The sequence below is a fragment of the Canis lupus genome, chromosome 7 (genome assembly GCF_003254725.2).
Source record: "Canis lupus dingo isolate Sandy chromosome 7, ASM325472v2, whole genome shotgun sequence".
Classification (NCBI taxonomy): domain Eukaryota; kingdom Metazoa; phylum Chordata; class Mammalia; order Carnivora; family Canidae; genus Canis; species Canis lupus.
In genome coordinates, this window is record NC_064249.1 from 40,686,731 (window position 1) to 40,711,706 (window position 24,976).

General features: G+C 51.6%; 1 protein-coding gene across 16 annotated transcripts in view; it reads left to right on the plus strand.

Annotated features, from left to right (window-relative positions):
- ARHGEF11 (Rho guanine nucleotide exchange factor 11) overlaps positions 1–24,976 on the plus strand; it is an 86,478-nt gene that overhangs the window by 20,885 nt on the left and 40,617 nt on the right. For 11 of the 16 annotated variants that reach the window (XM_025430770.3, XM_025430783.3, XM_025430782.3 and 8 more), the window contains 4 exons: positions 21,123–21,155; positions 22,168–22,182; positions 22,540–22,628; positions 23,226–23,324. In XM_025430770.3, the coding sequence (XP_025286555.3) occupies positions 21,123–21,155; positions 22,168–22,182; positions 22,540–22,628; positions 23,226–23,324 (236 nt within the window). The remainder of the gene's footprint in view (positions 1–21,122; positions 21,156–22,167; positions 22,183–22,539; positions 22,629–23,225; positions 23,325–24,976) is intronic. The other 5 variants (XM_025430781.3, XM_025430780.3, XM_049112523.1 and 2 more) reach the window with 3 other exon arrangements.

Consider the following 24,976-nt stretch of genomic DNA (forward strand, 5'->3'; position numbering starts at 1 on the left):
CTGTATGTCACAGGCCATTAATCAGATAAATATGGTTGACTCTTGAACAGTACGGGAGTCAGGGCTGCCAACCACGCCTCCCTGCAATGCCTGGGAGGGAGTGGCTTGGAGGGTCTGGCGCTGTCACTGAGCCCAGGGTGGCTGCAGCATGGAGTGTGGCGCCACCCTGAATGTTGCCAGGTCCTCAGAACTGTCCCGTCAAGTAGGCTGTATTCCAGATTCAACTACTTACTTTGGATGGATGAAGGGTAGTTATCCAGCAGCGTCCTAGGGAAGACCTTTTCCTCCACTTAGTAAAACCAGGAAAGCACTGTGTTTTTTATGGCTTTATTGAGATACAGGTCACATCCCATGAGACTCACCCATTTAAAGCATGCTGTTAGGTGTTTGGGACCATTCACAGAGTTGTGAGGACATCACCACAGTCTAACTTTAGGATTTTCTGGTGCCCTGAGAAGCAGCACCATGTTCTTTAGCAGTCACTCATCTGTCCTGCCCTCAGCCCTCCCCCAGCCCCAGAGAGCCCCTGCTGTCCTGTCTGTGCCCAGGGACATGCATCTTGTGAATGTCTCTCATATCCCAGAACCCCACCACATGGGGTCTCTCTGCCTGGCTCCTCCCTGAGCATCACATGTTCACTGTGCTTCCATGTTCTGGCATGTATCACTGCTTCATGCCTTTGTTTTATTTGATATTATTTTAGATTATTGATATTATGTTTAGATTATGTTAGATATTATTTTAGATTTTATTTTTAAATAATCTCTATGCCCGGGGTGGGGCTCAAACTCATGATCCCGAGATCAAGAGTCCCATGCTTCCCCAACTAAGCCGGCCAGATGTCCCTATTCCTTTCTTTAAAAGATTAGATGTGGGCAGCCCCGGCGGCTTAGCAGTTTAGCACTGCCATCAGCCCGGGGCCTGATCCTGGAGACCCAGGATCGAGTTCCACATCGGGCTCCCTGCATGGAGCCTGCTTCTTCCTCTGCCAATGTCTCTGCCTCTCTCTCTCTGTCTCTCATGAATAAATAAATAAATAAAAAGTAAAAATAAATAAATAAATAAACGAAAGATTAGATGTGTTAATGTGTCCCTGTCCGACAGACCACCCCGGTCTGTCTGTTGGGCTGCTGATGAACTTTGGGGTTGTTTCCTCTTTGGGGCTGTTGTGATTAATGCTATTAGGAATGTCCACCACTTAATAGGTTTGTGTCTGGATGTATGTTTTCCATTCTCCTGGGTTGTACCTGGGAGGGGAACTGATGGATCGGGTCTCTGCACTCCTGTGAGCTCACCGCTCTAAAGAACCACCAAACCACTGGCTGCCCTGACTGCGTGACTTCACATCCTCACCAGCAGCGTATGAGGTCCTGATTTCTCCACACTCCCACCAACACTTGTTATTTACCGTTATTTTGGTTTTAGCCGTCCTAGTGGAGGTGAGGTGGTATCTCATTGTGGTTTTGATTTCCTTAAGGACTAATATTGCACATTTTTCATGTGCTTCCTGGCCATTTGTATGTCTTCCTTGGAGAATGGTCTGTTGAGATCTTTTGCCCATTTAAAAAAATTTACTTTAAAAAAAATTTACTTTTTTGTTGTTGTTTTGTAAGAGTTCTGTATATATTCTGGTTACAGGTCCCTGACCAGATACATGACTTGCAAATACTTTCTCCCATCGTGTGGGTTACCTCTTCACTTTCTTGATGTTGTCTTTTGAGTAGGAACGTTTGATGCTGTGGGTTGTATTTTTTATTTGTTTCGGGGAAGGGTGAGATGAATCAGATAGGTGCCCCCAGCAGCAAGGTCATGCTGGGAGAAGGCAGGAGAAGTTCAGCTAATGAATATTGACCCTGGGGGTGGGGTGGGTGCTCTTATCGTGCACGGAATGGCGCAGAGCTAAGATAACAGGTCCTGGACTACTTGGTGTGTTTTGAACTTCGCAGCCAGGTGGACTGGCTGCACCCTCTACAGAATAATTTTCCACCAGCCAGCTTAGACAAGCCAGTGAATTTGCGTTGTTGATAAGGAATCCTGCTGTGTTTGGGTCAGTTCATGGTTCAGACAAGTTGAGAAGCTGGGACAGATAAGGGAAGGGCATTTGTGCCTTCCCTGTCCCTCTAAGAGGTTAGCGCCATCCACCAACTGCAGCGTCACCGGAGAGCCCCAGTTACTGGTCACTGCACCTGTGACTTGGTGCTTTCTGTATATAATTGGCCCTGTGGATTTGCACTTAACTTCTCTTACATTGCACACCGCACCACTAAACTTTCAAGACTGTGAATTTCCCAAGGACAGAATCATGCCTGCGCGTGTTTATGTGCCCAAATATCTAAGTCACATCTGTGTACCAATAGTTATTAACTATTGATAAATACCGTGATCGTAAAGACAAAGGCTTCTGAGCCACCAGGGAGATACATTAAATGTAAATCCATTTTGTACTTTGATAAGCCTTTGGCAGAGATGAAGGAGGTTACAAGAAGGTCAAGATTTTTAAATTTAATACAGACACACTTGGGTTTTAAAGACGTGTCGGAGTATGATTACAGACTGCCCCTTGGATTTATGTAAGTTCATTCCTAGCTATCCACAGGTGACACGCTGGGCAGTCTGACTTCTTGCTTCTTATGGACTGGGTTTTTACTGAGGGCCACTCATAGTGCAGCCTCGTGGCCCGGCAGTGCCTGGGGGGGCGGGGGAGCCTGCAGAGCCAGGGCTTGGGAGAGGAGCCCCCTCTGCACCTCCCAGAGGTGAAGCTGTTGGCTCCAGGCACAGGCACAGAGCAAGAAGCTGTGAGGGGTCGGGGAGGTGGCGGGGACTCCCAGGGTGGTTATTTCTAGAATGGCCTGATGTACAAACACATCCTTCAGCCTTGGTGTAGGAGAAAACAGCAACCTGAGTCAGGAGCCCTGGGTTCTGATTCTCACGCTGCCACCAGGGGACCCTGAAAGTGTCACTGAAAGGCTGTCTTTCTACTCAGCTCAGGCTCTGGTAATGAATGCCATAGAGTGGGGGGCCATCTTCTCATGGTTCTGGAGGCTAGAAGTCCGAGGTCAGGATGGCAGAGTGTCTGGGTTCTGGTGAGCCCTCTCCGTGTTCTCATCGTGCCCTCCCCAGGCCCGTCTTCCATCTATGGTCCCCCAGAGAGGGCCCACTGCCCCGTGTCTCTTCTCATAGGGCCACCAGGGCCATCGTGAGGGCCCCCATGACCTTGTTCCACCCTCTTTACCTCCCAGAGGCCCAAGTTCCACCCTGGGGGCTAGGGCTTTAGCACAGTCACTTGCAGGGACACACACGTTCGACCCATAACAAAGGTTCTGATCCACAGTCTCCTAGTCTGTGAAACTAGGGGCATTGAGATTCTCTCTAGCTCCTGGACGTTAGGACTCTGTGGGCAGAGTGCTTGCCCCATTTCCTGTGTTGAGTTCTGTGAAATGCTCCCCCTGCATGCTCCCAGGCAGCACAGAACTGAATAGGCGTGGAGTCCACTGGAGCTAGGTGTGCTCCTTCACTTCACTCTTTGTGCTCCTGTAAGCTCTGAGGCTGCAGCGGTGAACAACACAGACAGAAGTCTTTGCCTTTCTAGAGCTTCCATTCTAGGCGAATTAAATTAGAAAATCGGGGCACCTGGGTGGTGCAGTCATTAAGTGTCCTCTTGATTTTGGCTCAGGTGATGATCTCAGAGTCATGAGTTCAAGCCCTGCAGGCTGTGTGCTCAGTGGGGAGCCTGTTTCTCCCTCTGCCTCTGTCCTTTCTTCTGCTTGCATGTTTTCTCTCTCTAATAAATAAATAAAGTCTTAAAAAAAAAAAAAGAAATAAAATTACAGTGCACTAGGCAACAGTTGCTAAGGAGACAGAATGTCAGGAATGTGGGGCTATAGTTTTCTGGAAGGTGCCGTTTGAGTCAAGAGGCAAGAGGCGGCAGAGTGTTTCACTCTGCTTGGGGGCTGAGAGCCTGCTAAGGGACACACCTTATCCAGACTCCTATAGCAGGCCTGCTGCCTGCTTGCTGCCTGCCCGCTTCCCCTTCTCGTGATCCTCCTCCCCGCTCCCCTGTCACCCACTTCTGTGCCAGACACTATACACTAATTAATGATTTCTTAGCCTTTTTAGAAATCTCTACCCAAAGACAGTAATGAGTTGCATTTCACACCCCTGCTGCCTCCGGAGCCACGGGAGGATCTCAGCCTGCTCCTGAGATCGTTGGGTGTCTGAGAACGCCCCTGAGCCCCTTCCCCCTGCTGGCCCTCGCTCCGTGGCCCTGGCTCACTCCTTCCTCCACCTCCTCCTGTGAAGCCCTCCACCCAGATCTCTTGATTCTGGCATTCTCTTGTTTTACTCTTGAAGCGTCTCTTAAAAAAAATTTTTTAAAATTTAAAAAAAAAAAAGAAGCATCTCTTCCTTCACCTCAAGTGTTCACCTCCCCTGTGTCCTCCCTCATGGGGACAGGGCAAACGGGGGAGAGGGGCAGGGCTCTCCCGTTCCCCATGCCAGGTCACACCCCTCTAACTGAGCTACCTACAGGGAGTCTGGGGAGCCTGTTAGGACCTGCGGGAGCCCCAGCCTTGCTAGGCCTTGACACTGGGCTCAGGTTGCAACTGGGGCTGCCTTGCTGGGTCCTGTGTCCTTTGGCTCAAGCTTGGGTACAGTCCCAACTAGTGGATTATGGGGATGGGCTCACCTGTCAGTCAAATCATTGAAGGTTCAGCGTGCTTCAGCTGTTGGTGGAAACCTTTGTGGTCATTGCCCTCTCTGACCTGACCCCCGCCCAAGTGTCCAGGAGGTCAGAGCCACCCGACTTCCCTGGTGTTGACAAGAACAGGAGCCTGGAGGGGCACTCCTGAGCAGCCTTCTGCCCCCAAGGGCAAACAGGATCCGAGAGGGGTCTTCTCTAAGAACTGCAAGGGGCCCCAGAGAAACTAGATTCTATTACTTGTGTCCTGTGATTCCCATGCCTTTGATGGGATATGTTACCCCCACCCCACCTCCCTATGTCTCCAGATCAGGACCAGCTCAGGGCTGGGAAGAATCCCTGCTGTCACCTCCTGAGTCCAGCTGTGATTCTCAGCCTCTGGGGTCATGTGGCTCCATCTTGAATATCTCGTTTCTCTTGGGCTCTCTGGTCCATTGGACTTGTGCCAGTGGCGTTTGTCAGCTGGTTTCCCCAACAGGTGGATCGAGCAGTGTTGTGTGCGTAGAGTCCCAGCTTTTATAGTGGATGTTTTGTGTGTGTCCATGTATCTGTCTGTGTCATGCATGAGCAAAAACACCCATTTTATCCAGCTGGCCTGTGGGGGAAGAGAGATGCAAAGACATTCCCAAAGTGGAAGATCCATCCCTTCCTCCCAAGGTGTGTATGGCTTAGCTTAGCTGAGGAACCCAAGACGTGGAGGCAGATTGATTTAAAACTACTTAGAAAAAGAGTGTCAGCACAGTGTCACTTAATCCACAAATCAGGTCTTTGTAGAGTGACTTCCAGGGAGGTGTTGTCTTTCCCATCGTGCCAGAATGTCAGATATAACTCAGAATAAGTGGGTGGAATGGTTCTCACTGATCTTGTTGTAAGGAACCAGTGATACAGAGTGAATTTATGAGGGCGAGGTTGATGCGTGCCCAGTGGGAGAGGTTGCCCTGGAGAGATTTGATCAAGGAAAACTTCTTGGGATTACTATTTCCAGTCAGGTTTTGGTGGGTGGGATTGGGTCAGTACCAGTCTGTTTTGGGGCTTTTCTCAGCCTTTTCTGTCAGCCACTGTCCTGAGGCCTCTGGATTGGCCTCAAGAAACCACCCAGACAGCCTTCGGTTGGAATATAACTGCTCAAAAGCCCTTTAGGGTTTTGAGGTCCACGCCCTCTTTGGGAAAACCTCTCCCTCTCCTCTGCACCATCCAGCTCTTACCACACCTCCAGAGGCTCCCTGCGGGTGATATCAGGTACTCACACTCCCTGAAAATCTCGGCATAAAGGGGGTGGGAGTGGGGACAGCCCTGAGGGCACCAAGGGACAGCATTCCATTTTTAACGGTTTGTCTGGAACATCCTCTGAGCAAAGTCAAGCAAACCTGTCACCCGAGCAATGGGCAGTAAGCTCTGGGTAGGCACCCTTGTACTGCACTATGAAGCGGAGGGAACCCTAGTCCCGCAGGTCAGAGCAGAAGAGCAGTATGTTTAGAAGAGAAGGCAAGGCCTGGCCTGCCTTCCTGCTGGCCAGGTTGAGGAGGGGCTTTGGGAGGGGGATTGACTCAGGACCCCGCCCCCCCAGGATGCTGCAGTAAGAGCCAGAGGCCTAGACTCCTGTGGTCCCCTGGACCCGTGCCCTCCCCATCCCATCTGCGGCCTGGAGTGTTCCCAGTGTGGGGACATTGAGGATGCTCTTCCTGTCCACGATGGGGGTCTCACCCAGGGAACTCCTTCTCAATGTCATCCCTATGGAAAGAACAGGATGGAATGAGGGAGGGATTTTCTGTGAAAGTTATCTTTCAGCTCCTACTGCTGTTCCTCATGCCTTATCCCCGTGAGGCGGCCTCTTTCCTTCCTCACCACCCCCCCCCCCATCTTCAGTTTCCTGGAAATGAGGAAGGCTGGAAGGCAGAGGGGTGGGAATCCCCACGGTGTGTTAGCCCACCACGCAGTGGCTGCTGTGGGGCTTGGCCGAGGGTGGGAGAGGCCGGGACTGCTGAGCCCACGGTATGGGCCTAATTACTCCTCAGCCTCAAGCTTGCCTGTAATTGTGGTTTCTGAGAGCCAGCGCATCCTGGAAATCTGCTAGAGCAGCAGAGATTTGGGGTTTCCGCCTGGAATGGGCTTGGATTTTCCACTTGGAACAGCGTGCCCGGTGCCCATTTTCAGTTGAGGGTAGAGTGAATCCTAAAGCTCTGATGGGGCAGTTAGAGGCGTAGGGCGGCAGGGCCTTCCTTTGGGTGAGAGGTTGTGTCCCCTGAAATCCGAGACATTTTTGAAGAGCTCAGCGAGGCAGCAGGGCCTGGGAGAGCAGGTCAGCCCCGCCTGAGGGCAGGCAAGCACCCCTGTCTCTGCACCTTCGCCTTTGTTTCTCCACCTGCTTTATTGGATCTGCCACAGTCGTGGGTGGGGACATGCTAGCCTCACTAGGGGGCTCAGCTCCCTCTCCCCGTGGTGGTAGTAATAATAGCAGTACATGTTTTGAATGTTTACTCTGTGCTCCATGCAGAATGCTTTAAGTAGTGGCACCATTAAATCTCTTAATGATCCCGTGAAGCAGTCCTAACTCTGACAGGTGAGGACGCCCGATGTTGAGGGGAGCTATCTCACCTGAGGCCACAAGGCCTGTGTCTGAGTCAGGATCTCCAACTCAGGGGGCTAATCCCAAAGCCTGAGCATTTGGCACATGTATAGACAATAATCCACGTTGGGTTTTACATGTGGGCCAGGAAACACCCAGAGTCAGCCTGGCTTAGTGGGGGCTCTGTTGAGCATGGGGCCCAGGGGTCACCAACCCTGGGACCTTGATGAGTCCTGTATCTTCTACAACTGTAGCTTCCTCGTTTATAAAATAGATGTGTGCAGAGTTGTTCTCAGGGTCAAATGAGGTACTCCCCAGCTCTGCACCTGCCACCCAGCTGGTGCTAAGGAAATGCTAGCAGAGTCTAAATTCATGGAAGGAGAAACAGGCAGTCAGCTCTGCCATCTGGGACTTGGGATCCGTGGCATCAGAGCCCTGATGTAAGTAGAGGATGGGTCTGTGGCAAAGTGGTACAGGTAATGAGGATGCTACCCAGCCAGAGGGCACGGTGTTGGCAGGCCAGGACTGGCCAGGGTCTATACCAGTTCCTCTTGCTCACTGGGGGCGTGAGGTTAATAAGCCTAGTGCTCAGCTTTGCACAGCCTGGTTTCCTCCTCTGTGAGGTTATGACACCGACAGCTCTGCCCCAGGGTTGTCGTGAGGAGTGATTACAATAACTAAGAAGGGGGATCCCTGGGTGGCTCAGTGGTTTGGCCTTTGGCCCAGGGCATGATCCTGGAGTCCTGGGACCGAATCCCACATCAGGCTCCTGGCATGGAGCCTGCTTCTCCTTCCTCCTGTCTGTCTGTCTCTCTCTCATAAATAAATAAATAAATTAATTAATTAATTAATTAATCTTTAAAAGAAAAAAACAATAACTAAGAAGGGCTCGTGTTTCTTGAGTTCTTACTATGCCAAGCCTGGCCTGTGCTTCTTCCTCAGTCCTAATGGCAGCCCCAGGAAAGGGGCATGTTCTCCCCACTGGGAAGGTGAGCAAGCAGGGCACAGAGCGCTCACATGTAGGTGAGCACCAGGAGCCCACGCTCCTTGTCCTTCACGTATTGTCTCAGGAAGTGCTCCAGGCGTGCGTGCGTGTGTGTCCTTGTTGGAACCCGGCCGTGGGTCAGTGCGAGCACCTACAAAGAGTGCATGCCTGGTGTCGTACTTGCTCACATGCACTCTGTCAGTCAGGAGCGTGCGTGACATTGCCCATTGGGAGGGAGACGTGACCACTGCGGATGAAGTGATAGGAAGCCATGAAGCACTGATACATGTTGGCTCTGGTGGTGTAGCAGAGAGAAGCCCCGCAGGCATACAGGCCCCAGGGCAGGCTGACCAAGTGGGCCAGGAAGGACATGAGCTCAGCCATAGAACACTTGGCACAGGGCACTGGGGACTACAAGGACACTGGGGAGTGGGAGGAGTAAGAATTTCAAGATTGGTCGTTCATCATTCAGCACCTTTTCATTGAGCAGGTGTACATGCCTGGCCCAACAGAGAGGAATAGGCATGGTGCCCTGCCCTGGGTGCCAGTGACTCTCTTCTAGTCAGTCCAGGCTTGTTTCTGCAGCCTGACCATTTCCGAGTGCAGTACTGTTACCACCCTGCTTGGGGGGGTGGTCCTTGTGGACACAATAAACCTACCTGTGATGTGATTTGTGCCTGGAGGATGAGAGTGTGCTTCGAGGTCCCCAGAAAGGACCTACAGGGTCCCTGTGCTGCCCCCACCTGCACATGTGCACACGCCCTACACTCTGCTTGTGAGGAGCCCAAGACCCACTACAAGGTTGTAATGCAAGCCTTCAAAGCACCAGGATGCTTCACTGAAACACTGCTCATTGCCTTATTGTAAGCTCTGAATTGGACTAAGTGCTTAGAAATATCTCTGCACAGGGCGGCCCTGGTGGCGTAGCGGTTTAGCGCCTCCTGCAGCCTGGGGTGTGATCCTGGAGACCCAGGATCGAGTCCCATGTCGGGCTCCCTGCATGGAGCCTGCTTCTCCCTCTGCCTGTGTCTCTGTCTCTGTCTCTCTCTCTCTGTGTCTCTATGAATAAATAAATAAATCTTTAAAAAAAAAGAAAGATCTCTGCACAGAACAAATGCTTATTTCTGTTTCCCTACATGCGGGAAGGGGGGCGTCCAGTCTCCAGTTCTAGTGTCTTTCTGACACCCTTTTACTGTTGTGCAGCCACTTCCACATGGAGGGTTTGATTTAGTGGGAAAGGGGTATGAGGGAGCCCTTGTAGGAAGTGGTTGGAGCCGCCATGCTGAAAACCCTTGTCTCCCTGCAAAAGGGCCTCCAAGTATGTCAGACTCTAGAAGAGCCCTTGGGCAGGACCAGTTCCACACTCTGGTCTGTGGCCTGCCCGGAAGTGGGAGTGGCTGCATGGCTGCCAGGAGCCGCCGGCGCCTGGCTTTGTGCCTCACCCGCTGTCCTATCCAGCAGGCCTGTCCCACCCCACCAGGGGTCCCCCAGGTGGCCTTCGATCCACATCCTAACCGGCTGTGTTAGGCTGTGTTCACCGTCTGTGAAGTGTCCTGTGTGGAGCTAGGGTTCTTGGCTGGGGCCCAGGTCAGGGGTGCTGAAGAAACTCAGCAAAGAGACAAAAGTCCCGCCTGCTGAGCAGCTGTTTGACTACATGAGCTCCCTTTTACAGTATCATAGAGGCAGGGACATGTGCTCACAGCACAAGTCAAAAGCCTAAGGGCTGGATGGTGTGAAGAACAGGAGTGGCCGTCACTGGCAAGTCTGTTGAGGAAGGTACCGGAAGGCGGGGAGTTTCCAGGCACTGTGGAGAAGGGTGGAAGAGGAATTCAGAGGGACACCCGCTCCGCCCCGTCCCTCTCCTGACCCAGGGCCTCCCCAGTACAGCTGAGGGCACCAGCCTGTGACCCCATGTGTTTTCCTGCAGTAGCCTCAGCTAAGGATCAGGGTTGGGGGCAGCAGCCGGAGTTACCATTCTGTGGCTTTATTTCAGCAGTTTTAGGATCAAAGGCGAACTTTCCCTGGCCCCCCAGTACTTTCCCATCAATTTTGATAGGAACTTAGGGAATGAAAAATTTAAAATCCACCTTCGCAAAGGACATTAGAAAGGTGAATCTTCTGAGCCAGGTGAGGATTCTTTAGAGACAAAAAGAAAACTTGATTGGCTGTTAGGCAGGACTGTTTCCTTGATTGGGCGGTCCTTGATTTGGTCAGCTCATGGAGTGACAGTTCTGTTGCTACAAAGAGTATGGCGAGGAGTGCCCTGTGTGCTGTCCCTCCTCAGGAGGACTCACTCCAGAGATGTGTAGGTACCTTTTCAGGAAACCTTAGGGAAGATGACATGTGCATGCGGGGTGATTTTGTGTTTCCAAATAATGGAGTCATTACAGGGCCCCCAGAGAGGGGCGAGGCTGTGTCTTGTCCACTGTCACACAGTAGGCACTGCACAGACAAGGATGAAACGTCAGGCCCCAGACTGAGGCCCTCTGCCCCCACTTCCCGGCCTCCGGCCCAATGACACATGCTCAGTCTGTGTCTCCTGGACTGTGACCTTGACTCTTCAGTATTGCTTTGCTCTCATTAAAGCCAGGCAACTGGAATCAAACTCTCCCTGGCCACCATGTGGACATCACCAGTGCAGGCGCTAATGTGCTTCTAGGTCACTGTTGGGGGAGTGAGTGCCTTGTTTTCCTCCCAGTTAAATAAACTGAGTTCCTATGTGTTCCCCCTCCTCTGGGGCACAGACCTGGTATGCCCAGACACCCCCTCAGGGCTGAAGCATGGTGGTGATGAGGAGGAGACAGAAGAGGTGAGGTCACCTGGCCCCGCCCTGCAGTGTAGGGGTGAACCTAAGACACCCAGAAGGTAAGGTTGACTCGCGTCTGGCAGGCCTGAACTCACATCCCAGCACCACCATAGCTGTGTCCTTGAGCAGCTCAGTGAGCTTCTCCAGCTCTGGTTTTCCTCATCTGTCAAGGAAAATAACAACGTCTACCTCATCAGGTTGTTGGGACGATTAAATGAAGGCCTGTAATAGGTGTTTATTCCATGTAATTTTTTTCTCCTCTTTCAAGAGCATACAGAAAGATGGGGGCAGAGTTGGTCCAGAACCCAGCTGTCTAGACGGCCCCCGCCTCCAACCCACGCACCCTGGCCGGGCCTCCCGAAGCGCTGTGGCCACCCCGTCTACAGTGATGTTCTATGGATGGGCAGCCCAGCACCAGTGCCCGGGCCTACAGTCTCCTCCAGCCATCCCGAGACAGTGTTGCTCCCCTCAGTTACCGGTGGTGGAGGACACAGAGACAGTAGCACGGGAGCAGGGAGCAGGCTCCACGGCCCATAGAGGGCTTCTACTCCGGAGCAGGCCTAGGAACTGGTCGCACCTACGTGAGATAACCCCACATTTGTTTCTCCTGGGCCGCAAGCCATGATGGGGTTGCCCAGACAGTAGCTCACTTGAGCTGTTTGAGCTGTTTGCCCCGGCCTCGGGGCAAGGACGGCAACCATTTCTTGAGCTCGGCCGCGTGCCGGGCATCGTGCCAGATGACTTTGCTTGTATCACCTCAGCTCTTCTGACTGCCCGCGGCATAGGTGGCTGGTATTGCAGTTTTGTAGGTGAGGATACCAAGGGTCATGGCGAGGGAGTAAATTTGCCTCCACCCCACAGACAGAGCCAGAGCCATGGTGCAGACGGGCTCCATCCAGCTCCACACTTGACCACCCTGCTCCTCATTACTCCCGTGACTTCCAGGGTGCAGCCCAGGCGCTGGGCTTTTTCCAAGGAATGTGTGACCATTTAGGTGAATCGGATATGCGTCTGTGCCTGTACTGATGAGCAGAGAGGCGGGTGGATGCTGGGTCCCAAGTGAAAAGAGGGTCACTCCTCAGAACCCCTCACTCCTGTCTCACCATGGTGCCAAGAGGAGCCCTCCAGGAGCTCACAGCCCAGCGGACAAGTACAAGGGAGAGAGGTCAGCATCTATGCACTAGGGCTTTGGCAGACATCTGTACCAATTCTGAGTGGTGACTCTGAGCAGGCTTCTGGGCTGTGGGGCTGGAAGCCCAGCCATGGGGGAAGGGGCTGAGTGTGGCCAAAGGAGGCCAGACCTGCGCTGTCCGGCAAAGCAGAATGCAGGCCACACAAAGCATCAATATTGAAAGCATTGGTATTTTGCATTTCTCTTTTTTTTTTACTATCTTTGAAACCCTGTGTGTATTTTATTTTATTTTATTTTATTTTATTTTATTTATTTGTTTTTATTTTTTTAAAGATTTTATTTATTTATTCATGAGAGACAGAGAGAGAGAGAAAGAGGCAGAGACACAGGCAGAGGGAGAAGCAGGCTCCATGCAAGGAGCCCGACGTGGGACTCGATCCCCTGTCTCCAGGATCACACCTTGGGCTGCAGGCGGTGCTAAAGCGCTGCGCCACCAGGGCTGCCCTATTTGCTTTTTTTAAAGATTTTATTTATTTATTCTTGAGAGGGAGAGGCAGAGACACAGGCAGAAGGAGAAGCAGGCTCCATGCAGGGAGCCCGACGTGGGAACTCAATCCTGGGTCTTCAGGATCACACCCTGGGCTGAAGGCAGGCGCTAAACCGCTGAGCCACCTGGGCTGCCCTCATGTGTATTTTATAGTGAGTTTCTCACTTCAAACTAGTGCATTGGCGATGTGCTGTGGTAGCTCCCGTCTCCCGTGTGGACAGCCTGGGAGGCGGTCATGCAGCCCATCCCCCAGGCCTCTCTCCCACCTGCCTTTTCTGGTTTATTCTATAGTAGTGCTCACGCTCAGGTGCATATCAGCCCTGCCCCGCCTGTTCTCTGGGCCTCCAGCCTCTCGCCTTCTGGTCCACTCTGGCCGCTCCCTTCAGGCTGTCCTTCTCAAGGCTTGCTCTGATCCTGTGAGCCCTGGGAAGCTTCGGCAGCGACCCTGCCCCAGCCTCTCCTCAGTCATTGCCAGAGGCTTCAGTGTCCCCCAGGCCTTCCAACAGCCCCACTATTTAATTCCCACAGCCGCTCCCTGAGATGGGGAGCAGGCAGGTGGACCGTCCACGTCATTCAGGTGGAAAAACCCAGTATTTAAGAGAGTTTGCTAAGAACCTCCCTCCCTGCTAATACACGGCAGAGCAGAGGTGGAAACTTTCTACAATCTTCGCAGGCTTACATCGTACTCTCTCCTGTTTGATCTTTCCCTCTGCCCTGGGTTACACTGACAGCCTCAGAGCTGCCGTCTCGCACTATTCCTCCTTCCCACGTCTTTCCATGCCAGAGCTACCCCTCAGAACTCTGCCCCTGCTCCCAGCTCTGCCCTTGGAGCCTGCCTCTCCCATTCCTTCTTTGGCCTTCTTTCTCCCCAACCCATTGTGTCCTTACCAACACATGTTAACATTCATGTTCTTGTGAAGTACTTTGTGTGCAGACTGGAATTCTAGAAATCTGGGAGACCGAATACTTTAGGAGCTGAAACAGCTCTGACAGCCAGGTTGGTGGTGCCCACCGCAGACATCCATGGAGGGGCTAGCACCTTCCCACTTTGAGTCATCAAAACCGGGAAGCTGTGAATTTACTCCTAATTTCTGTGCACTGCAGAGGTCACCCAAACTCTCTTGATGACCCCTGTGTGCTTGTGACATTTCCATGTCTGCAGAGTCCCTGGCATATATTATCTGATATTATGTTTCACCTTCTATTTATTGAATATCTGCTACTTACTCTGTCTGGAGCTGCTGTGCACTAGAAAGAATAAGAGACAATACAGCTTAGCTTACTGGTAAACAGGGAAAGTAGACGTGAAACAACCCAGAAAAGCACCAAATGATTAGTCAGCACTGAGTGAGCACTACAGGGAAGATTTCAGGGGAAGAACCCTGAAAGCAGAATGAAGAGAAGGCACCGTGGAGGGAGGAGCAGGCTTCTGGGGTGGAGGTGCAGCGAGGAAGGGTGGGCGTGGTGAACTGGGGCATGAGGACCAGTTTGAAACTGGATTTGAAACTTTATACAAGGACAGTGGGAAAGTACTGCAAGGTGACAGTCACGGACTATATGTAGAGAATGGGTGGATTCTAGGGAGGGGAACCTGCAAAGATATGAGGGGAGCAGTCCTCCCAGAGGAGGACCAGGGAGGGGCAGAAGCAGGTGAGGTCCAGAGCTAGCTGTGGGGAATAGCCATAGGAACTGGCGGTGATTCGATTTGCAGGGGAGTCAGAGGTAACTCTCAGGCTCCTGGCGTGAGCAACTGCACAGCATTTGGACCTTGGGAGGAAACACTGACCCAGGAACAGAGCTGGGCCTGGGCTGGAAGGTGGATTTCCATTTGGACAGGTTGGCTTTGAGGTTTTGGTGGGGGTGATTTGGCACTCCCAGTCACCCTTGGAAGAAAGTAGTGTTCTCCACTTTTGTTGTTGAGAAACTAGGGCTGTTCCATGAGGTGACAGCAGGAGAAGGCTGCACTTGAGCCCATATTTCACCCTGAAAGTGTGCTTTCCAAACCATACCACATGGGCTGTGTGCTAAACACCCTGTGTTGAAGCTCAGCATGCTGGTTTTCTGCCTCCCTGCACACACACCTGTCTGCCCAGTGTGTGATACAGCCCTCTGAGACACTGCATGGAAGCAGAGACGACTAGAACTGCTGGGGTCGTCCTCATTTCATCTTGTATTCATACACTGGTCCATGTCCCTCACCTCTGGCACATTGAGCATCGGTCACCCAGTGTGGACCTTGAAAGGATTTGCACAGACTTCACAACATCAAGGAAGCTAACAAACAGGGCCTCTGACCCCCACACCAGCTCCAAAAGGAGGAGTGTTGCACAGTCCTTCAACATGTGGCATGGGCACCCTGCATGCCCCAGGCACCACACTGGGCTGTGGCTGCGACCTTGACCTCAAGGGTAAGGTCTCTGGGGATACTGGGGATGATGCAGAGAGTAAGGGATGGCTTTCAGGCTTCCACACAGTGATGGGTTCCCTGAACGAGGACCATTTGGGCTGCTTGTGGAAGTAGAAATAGATTGCACGCCACTGAGTCGGGTCCCTGGCAGGAGCTTCGAGTAGTTCCCACGCTGCTCTGCAGCCAGCATGTGACCTGACTGAGGTGGGAACCTTCTCTGGCTGCACTACCAGGGGCTCCTGCCCTTTGGTGTTAGAGATGACAGGACCCCCATGATGCAAGTCAAGTGGATGATGGCAAGGGCCTGTGTGAACTGGGGACAGAACTGGGATTAGCTCCTGAATAGCTCCTGAATGTCCTTGATTCCAAACCCAGCCCTTTTTTATAGCATCCTTTGAAGTGTTGACTTTGCACCCTGATTGTGATCAAAACTGTTTGATCTGTGCCCCTTGTGCTCTAGTGTTTTCAAGCACATGAGCTCGAAGCAGGGGCATTTGTGTCTCTTCCCTTCACTGCAGGGATGTACAGGCCTGAATATCTGCCAGCTTCCCACCATGGGGAACATTCTACCCAGATGCAGAATCCTGGGGAAGTTAGGGTGCAGGGAGGCTGCTTAGAGCTCCTCCACCCTGGAAGATAAGGGAAACCAGACCAGTAAGACCAGGTCAGGGTTCAATGAGTGTGGACTTTATCTAGAACGAAGGTCCTGGCAAGGCTCTTTCCTGGTTTACTGCTGCTCCTGGCTTTGAGGAGGGACCTGAGAATATGACTTTGCCCAGACGTAAGAGACGTTGGTCAGCACACATATGGGGTGCTTTAATCTGTGTATTTATTGTGTTATCTTTCCAGATGTTTGTGACGTGTGTATTCTATGTCTGCATCTCGTGAGCTAACATACGTCATGTATTGTGTGTATGCACATGTAAGGTGTGTGTTTTTACATGTACATATATTGTACATACATGTATGCATATGTGTAGAAAAGAAAATAGGAGAAAAGGTCCAGTAAAGGCCAGTTAGAACTTCATATGGCCACAGGTCAGATAACTTCATTTAGGGGCACAGATCTTGAAGTCAGGTGTATCCTAACTCCACTTACCCTCCGTGTATGCTCTGAGTATGAGCATGTGCTACCCACCTCGCCAGGCTGTTGTGGTGATTACACACACAATGAACATTAGGTGCATGGCACACTGCCTGGAAGGTGGGAAGAGCTAGTGTCCCAGAACAGGGACATTATAGGCTGGGATGGAGTAAGGGGCTCCCATCAGCTGATAGTCGCCATGTGAGACTAGAAGCGCAGTGCTACCAGAACTTCCACCCTTTTCCCAGAAACCTGCATTTTGTTAATGCGAAATTGCCTCATTTTCAATTTTTAACTAATTTTTGGAAACACACACACATACACACCCATAGGCCAACAGGAGGGATACATGGGCAGTTTTCAACTTTGCTATCTGGAAAGTCACCGGACGTTTCCATGCTTTCTCATTCACACTGTTGTAGGCTGGGATGAGGAGGGCATTCAGTGCCTGGTGCTGCTGGAGAGCATACCGGAAGGTACACACTGCAACCTTTGCCCTCTAGCAGAGAGGGAGGATGACGCCAGGTGACAGAGAGCTGGGTCGAGGAGGGACACCTGTGCAGGGTGTGGGCCAAAGGGGAGGACAAGGAAATGACAGATTTCTGTGAGCTGATACGGAGGCACTTTGAGGATAGGCTCAATGAGAAAAGCAAAGTCTGAACGTGTGAGATACTACCTGCCGTATAAGCAAGAAAGGAAAATAAGAATATTTCTGCCTATTTGCTTAACTTTACAAGAAGAAAGAAAGGAAGCTGAAGGCAAATGAAAATGTTTCCTTGGAGGAGTGGGAGGATGGGACAGGGACAATTCTAAATATACTCTTTTTAAAGTTTGATTTTGAGTTTTCAACTATGTAAATGCTTAGCAAGTTCAAAGAATGAAATTAGATAAATAAGCCTGAGGAAAGCAAGCCCCCAAATTAAGTGCAAATATGAAAAGAAACCTAAACACTTTTCAGATGGATAGCACATGCACCTGCAGCAGGACATGGTCTGAGGACAGAAGGACCCACAGGGACACCTGGCACTTCATGAGTTGGCTGTTGCCAGCAATGTCAGTGTGTTCACTCGAGCAGCCGTCCCGTATGCATTTGGAAATGGGGCAAATGAGTACATGTGCTGCTTTTGTGTGGGAACCAGGTTCTCACTATGGGAGAAAGAAGCTACAGTACAGAATTGGGGAAGACAAGGGACCCTGTCGTTTGGAACTCACACCTCCTGCACAGATGTCCCTGCCCTGCCCACTGAAGGGAATGGAGGGATGACAGTCTTGGTCACAGTGAGCATCTGGCACCCAGGCCCCATCTCTACACACGTGTCCCACTGAAAGGAACCAGGGCTCCCTAGAGGAGAGTTCGATTGCAGGTCTGGCTTATGGAAGGTACAAGGTAAGCCAGAGCATCTGGCCAGAAGGCAAGGATGCTCTTCAAGACAGATGGTAACACTTAAAAGGAATAAGATCCCCCACCAGCCGAATGGGGCACCTCCCACAGGTTTTAAAAAGTGATGATTACAGGGGCACTTGGCCAGTTCAGTTGGTGGCATGCGACTCTTGATCTCGGAGTCTTGAGTTCGAGCCCCATGTTGGGTGTGGAGATTACTAAAAAAAAAAAAAAAAATTACAAAAAGTAAAGATTTAAAAAGAACATTTTTAAAAAATGGTGATGATAATGGACTATAATGCATTTTACTGGGTAAAAATTCATTAGTTCACGACACCACTCCAGAAGAGGGATAAGATGGCTTGCTCTACAAGAGACTGCGTGCCCATAGATGTAGACAGAATGACAGAATTAGCAGATTGCCCTTTGGCAGCCTTCAGCGCAGCAAGTAGGTCAAGCATGGATGTCCGTGGATGGTGTGGCGGCTGGGAACAGGGTGGTCCTCCAGCTCAGTATCACCCCAGATTGCCCGCTGGTTCAAACAGGAAATGGGCCTATACCACTGCCAACTCCCAGGAACACCACCTCACCTACGTAATCAAACCTAGCAGAACTGGAAATCGGCATCCCTTATGTAATATTCTTTTAAAAGGCTTAATGTGATTCTAATCATGCAGAAACGGACAGGTCTTTTGCAGGCCATTCATGAAGACTGGCCTGAGCTCATCAACACAGCAGTGTTTAGAGAGACCGGGGTGGGGGTTCTGGGTCACTTGAATGTCAAGGAGACTGAGTAAATACAGTGTGCTATCGACAATTGGACCAAGGCCATTGGAGAACAGCTATGTAGAAGATCAATGGCCATTTAGGGGGCGGACTGGGGACTATGTATGAAGTAATCTTATTGTATCAAAGATGAACTTCCTTGGGTGTCCTGCTGTCACTGCGATTGTTTATAAGTCTCAAGGTCTTAGGGGGATTTATGTTGATGTATTTAGGGACAAAGTATCAAGCCATCTTGCAGCTTTGAAATGGAAAAAAAATGTATAATCATAGAAAAAGCAAGTGTGACATGTTAATTGGTGAGTCTGGATGAAGGGTATATAGGTATTCATCATGCTGTTCCCTCAACAGTAATATAGGTTTAAAATTTTTCAGAATAAAATCTTAAGAGTAAAGGAAATGCAGGCTGCTGTGACCGCAGGAGGCGTGGTGGGGTCGCTGCCACTTGACTAGAGCCTTGAGAAGCAGAGAGAGAGGGTTGGGGCCATCACGGAACAGCAGCAGGGTGAGCACAGGATCCAGTGGAGGCCAGTGTGACAGAGCAGGGAGTGCCAGTGAATTCTCACAGTGTTTGGAGGCACTTGGTAAGAGGCCTTCAGTGCTCAGTGCCAGGGGACAGCATGCACTCCTGGGCTTTCGGGAGCAAGCCAGGGATGACAGGTCCATCTGAGCCCCGGGGAGGCCAGTCTGTTGCAGTGGAGAGAAAACAGGGCTGCTATACTCGTCCAGACCTGCAACTGGAAGTCATGGCCTTTGCTGGTGACACAAGATGACTCCATGGCACAGGGCTTACTGAGAAGCTGGGCCAGGCCATCTGTCTCATGGCTGCCATTTAACAAGCTACAAACTCAGGTGAAGTGTCTCCCCTCTCCCAGGCCTTCCCCACACGCATCAGGTTCAGGCCAATTGGAATTTAAGCTCAGCTGCCACATTTCCATGGGAATATCATGAGGAAGAGGGGAACCCAAATGTGAGTCCTTTCTTCTTTTCTGATGGCCCTTGTTTCATGCCAGGCTATGTCCTCCCTCCTCTCCTCCTCCCTTATGTCTGATTTTAACCTTCCCACGGTCTCCCTCAAAGTCTGCTCGGGGTGTGACCCTAGGGGATCCAGCAGCTTGCATATTGTCTCAGCGCCCGAGCTGCTGCTGTAGGCATGTCTTCCTCCAATTCTGTGGTGGGTTTTCCTCTGTGAAGCTCTTGGCGAGAAAAAAATGTTTACCTGTTGCTGGAATGTTTCTCGTGCATCCTGATGTCCTCCACAGCCAGCTCCCTGGGCCTCAGCATTGTGGGCCTTTGACGAGGCCAACAGCACCCGACCCGCTCAAGTGCAGAGCAGACCAGGCTGCGCACTCCCTGCTCCTGCATGCTTTGATGCAGGCACGGGAAGCCACTGGGCCGCAGAGTCCAGCAGAGGCGAGGACGAGGCCCAGGCTCTCCTGGGATGACGTGGGCTTTCTCCTGAGGAGGAGGAGGGGTTCGCGCCTGAACAGGACCACCCAGGGTGGGGCGTGCTGCCGATCTGACGGAAGATGACAGATAAGGAGCTGCAGCAGAAGACCTCTACCATAAGGTCCATTCTGAGAACCCCTCTCTGAGGGGTGCTGGCACCAAGCCATGGCCCCCTGTTTGTGCTGAAGCTCTGTACGCTGCCCTCGTCCCCAGCCAGCAGTGACCAAGTCTTATTTCTATGCCCTAGTGCCTTCACACTGTGTAGAGTAACACTGCAGAGCTGTGTGCAGGGATGCTACACCGTCCAGGGGCTGTGGTAACCACTGGCTACACATAGCTGTGAAGCACTGGAATTTGGCTCGTATGACTAAGAAACTGAATCTTAAATTTTATTTCAAAAATAAATAGCCACATGTGGTAGTGACCATTATATTAGATGGCATGGGTCTGGGTGCCAGGACACTTTTCAGTGTCACTGAGGTGTCATTGACACACGGTGCTGTGTCAGTTCCAGGGCTACAGCGTGGTGACATGACATACGTGTGAGGTGGAATGGTCACCCCAGTGAGTACGGTTCTCATCCAGATTCTAGAACACTTCCCCAATGCTGGACTGAGCCGAGTGCCTGCCATGGGTGGAGGGGGCAGGGCAGGCGAGCTGATGGAGTCCAGTAGTTTGAAGACACCAGAAGTTGGAGCTGCTGGAAGTGCACCCTGGAGCCTGGCTTATGGATGCAGTTACAGGCCATGGAGTAGGAAGGACATCTAGGGAGTGGGCGCTGCACGGGGAGTGGGCACAGTGTGGGCAAAGGCAAGAGCCAGAACCCGGAGCAGGTGAAGGGAGGCAACAGTAGCAAAGAGCAGAGACTAGTGCTGCTGGAGTCCTACCCTAGTGGCCCACAGCTGCCTTTAGGCAGCCCTGCTGTGCCACCCATGGGGCAGCACAGTGGGCCCCGGGGGCTGTGGGAGGACCAGGCAGGAGGCCCTGCTCCACACCATGGCCCAGCTCAAAAGCAGTCCCGAGTACCAGAGAGAAGCTCTGCGAGGTTTGGGGCAGCAAAGTGACATGAGTGGATTGGCATTTTGGCCAGATGACTACTACGTCTTGGCAGGTTTCCTCTCCTGCGCCCTGCTGAGTTTGATTGTGGCTTTTTTTTGAGCCCACCATCTCCACTGTCTTGTCTGGTTTATGTCTTGTTTTTGTCTTTCTTCCTCCTTTCTTGCTTCACTCTCTCCTGGGCCCCCTGCTCTCTGCTTCCTCGGTGTCCTTCTGTCTCTGATCCAAAGATCAGCCAGTAAAAAGCAGTCTCACCTGTCCAGGTAAGAGGGGTGCCAGGGTGAGGGGGGAAGAAGACCCCCTCTTGTAACTTTAGAGGTAATTTATTTATGTTGTATTGTATGTATTACTTGAAGAGCTAGCACCGTCACATGATTGAGAAGTTCACGGGTACAAGCAAGAATAGGATGTAAAGCTCCCAGCCCAGTGTGTGGGTGTCTTTCGTACCCTCCAAAAGTGGTTTAGATATTTTATGCATATGCAAACAAGTATGTGAGCACATAGGGACAAATAATCTCCTTACCCACTTTCTCCTGTGTACATAATTCCGCTCAGAGCCCTCCCATCCCACACAGCTGAGCACCATCACTCGGTTTCCCCACCTAGCCACCTGTGTGAACATTTACGTCGAGTCCATGCTTTGCCGCCGCACACAGCACCTCCATGAACAACCTTCTGTCTGGTCATATGCTGTAGATATGCCTGGGAGACCCCCTCGGAGGGGCAGCAGGCACGCTTTTCTGAAAAGGAGAGGCATGGCAGTGATTGAACTACTCGTGCAAGGGTCCTGGTGCAGTAACCTGGGGTACCTTGAAGTTTTAGGGTCTTAACAGTTGCTAAGCAAGGTGCTTCAGGCTGGCTGCCAGCAGGGGGTGAATGTGGGCTGGACTACTACCACCAGACAGGCCAGACTCCTCCCAGAGCCCACAGGATAAGTGGCATGTTCAGAGGCTCGGGCCATTGCTCTGCCCTCCTTTCTAGAGAAGTGCATGCTAGTTACCCAACAGGTTAGTATTAAATGCCCAGTTACCCTCCTGGAGATGCTGGATTGGTGGGGAGCACAGCAAGACAAAGCCCAGGTCGGGGAGGCTGTCTGCCGCACCCACCACCGTCCTGCTCAGTGCACGCAGGTCTCCATGTGATTTTGACCCTCCACCATCTTGCTCTCCAGTCTCCCTTTCCTTTGCAAATCACCGCCTAAAACTAACTAGCTTTTGTTTTTTCCTGTCTTTTTCTTGCATTCATTTTCTCTGCTGCTTCGTTCTGTTCCATCAGCCCCATTGCAGCCTGGTAAGACCCAACAAGCGTGTGTGTCTGTGCGCATCCTGTTCTCGCATTGTCTCTTTGTCTCCTGACTCCAGGAAGGGCTCTTGCCCTTCACGCCCTCCTGGGTATCAAAGAGACCATGCTTGTCCTGCCAGTCCAGGATTCAAAATAAGTGGTGTTGCCAGTGGTGTAGATACGCCTACTCTCCCGCCAGGTTTAGCGGGTTTATTTTTTATTTTTTTTTTTTTTCAGGTTTAGCGGGTTTAGTGGGTTACAGGGTGGAAGGGTTGGCCTCTCTTTACCCAAGACTCAGGGCCCCTTTTAACCTGAGACTGGTTCCTCCCTGCCCCACTCAACCAGTGTGCCTTCCTTACTCTCCAGGTTAAGTACCCTGTCTTTGGGAGATCCAGCGCCTGAACGCAGGTCCCCTTCCCACCTCCGCCAGCCCTCTGACACCTCTGAGACAGCAGGTAAATTGGGGACATCAACACATAGACACAGAAGTGAACACCCCCACAGACAGATCTTCTTAGCCTTTACATTGAGCTCACAATGTATGCTAGGCATTGTATTACACGATTTTACATAAATCGCCTCATCTGTCCTTCCATCAATGATAGAAAGTAGTAGACATTATCCAGCTTTACAGATGAGGAAGCTGAGGCACAGAAGGGTTCAGAAACGTGCCCAAGTGCAGAAGCTCAGAAGGGACAGAGGCAAGGCCTGAAACCCATTGGCCTTTAACTCTAGAACTTATGCCTTGTCCATCGCAGGAAGTGGCCAGCCTCACCCAGCCAGACCTAAAGAGAAAGACATGTACAAGAGAGAGACAGCTCAGTGCTCAGAAGAGGGTGATTCCTTAGGTAGAATACAAAGTAGGTTGCAAGTTTGTGCTGCTTGCCAAGGGAGGCATGTTGTTGCCGTAGTGTTTGGACAGGAAGAGTCTGGGGAATCTGGTTAGGAGGAGGAAGCACTGGGGCCTTCCTGGGTTGGTCTTGGTGTGTACGCACTAACCTTCCAGTGACTGTGCCTACCTAACCCCTTCTTTTTTTGTCACCTCCTGTCAGGTCTTGTTCAGCGCTGTGTCATCATCCAAAAGGACCAACATGGCTTTGGCTTCACGGTCAGCGGGGATCGCATCGTTCTGGTGCAGTCTGTGCGGCCTGGTGAGTGGAGGGTCGAGGGACACTTCGTACTTAGCAGCCATGCATGTGACAGTGCCGTGTGAGCTGGAGAATGTGCGCATGCTTTCTGTGGAGGCGCGGCATGTTCTGGGCGTGAAGGAATGACTCGAGTAGGTCCCCAGTGGTGTCTGGGGATGTCACCGCAGTGCCACACCACTAGACAGAATTTCTAGGAATCACACTTCACGCTTACTTCTCTGTTGGGAGGTGTAACAGCAGCAGAGTGGCCCTCAGGATGTCAGGCACATGCCCACCTGCTGCCCAGGGGAGCCCCTCACCCTGGATGAGAAGATGCTGTGGTGGAAACAGAGACCCCCTTCTTCATACCTACCCACAACACTTTACATTTTGGGATGGCACACTGGCCTGAGCGATTGCCTGCATTTGCAGATGCAGGTTACCTTAAATACTGACTGACTAAAGGAGAAATGACATATGTGGGCCAGGCAGGGAGGTGGAGGTGCTGGGAAATTGGCATTCGGGCAGTTTGTGGCTGCAGCTTCTCTGGAAGAACCAGGGTTTCAAGGTAGTCTGGAAGGAGGGAATGAAAAAACGCTGGCAGGATAGGAGTTTGGTGGGAAGGGAGCAGAGTGGGAGGGCCTATAAGCAGGTCGGTCCTGCCACTACCCAAGAGCAGAAGAGCCACCATCCGCCAGGCAGTGGAGTCACACTGGCTAGTGACCAGGGCTGTGCTGACAAGCAGGAAGGAGGTGGGGGTGTGGAAGTTTGTGAGGCCGGTGTCTCTAGGAGGAGCGAATGTCAGGATGGCAGATGGGGTGGGGCTGGTGACATGGAGAGTGTCACAGGCTCCCCGTGGAGACATGGTGGGCTTGGGCCAGACACCACAGCCAAGCATGATAGCGCAATAAAGCAAGTCTGATGGTTGTTTCGGTTTCCCAGTGCTTGGAAGAGTTTTGTTTACACTGTGGTTTACTGTATGCAGTAGTGTTACATCTAAAAAGACGATATACGTGCCTTAATGAAAAGTACCTCCTTGCTGATTGGTGAGTCATAACCTTTTTGCCTTGATGTTGGGGACTGCTGAAGGCTGGGGTGGCCGTGGAGCTTTCCTAATATGAGACAGTGAAGTTTGCTGCAACAATGGACCCTCCTCCCGTGAACTGTCTCCCTGAGTGTGCGTACAGCTGGATAGCACTACACCCCAGAGCCTGTCCTCTCAGACTCTGGCACCGCACGATCAACTAAGCTTATGGAACATTCTAAATCCTTGGTGGTCATTTCAACAGTCTTCACAGCATCCTCACCAGGAGGAGATTCTGTGTGGGGAAACCACACTCTTGGCTCATCCCTAAGGAACATTCCTTGTGGGTTCAGGTTCTGTCCTCAGATCACAGCGGTTCCGTTCCACCTCCAGGACCCCCTTCTGATTCTGGTTCTCCTGCTGTTTCCACACCTGCAGCGACTTCCTCCAGTGAAATCTGGAACCCCTTACAGTCCTCCACGAGGGATGCCGTCAGCTTCTCCAAACCCCTGTGAATGTTGATCTTTGGACCTCTTCCCACAAATCATGAATGTTCTGAATGGCATCGAGAATGAAGAATCCTTTCCCAAAGATTTTCTTTCTTTTTTTTTTCCCCGAAGATTTTCAATTGACTTTGCCCAGATCCATCAGC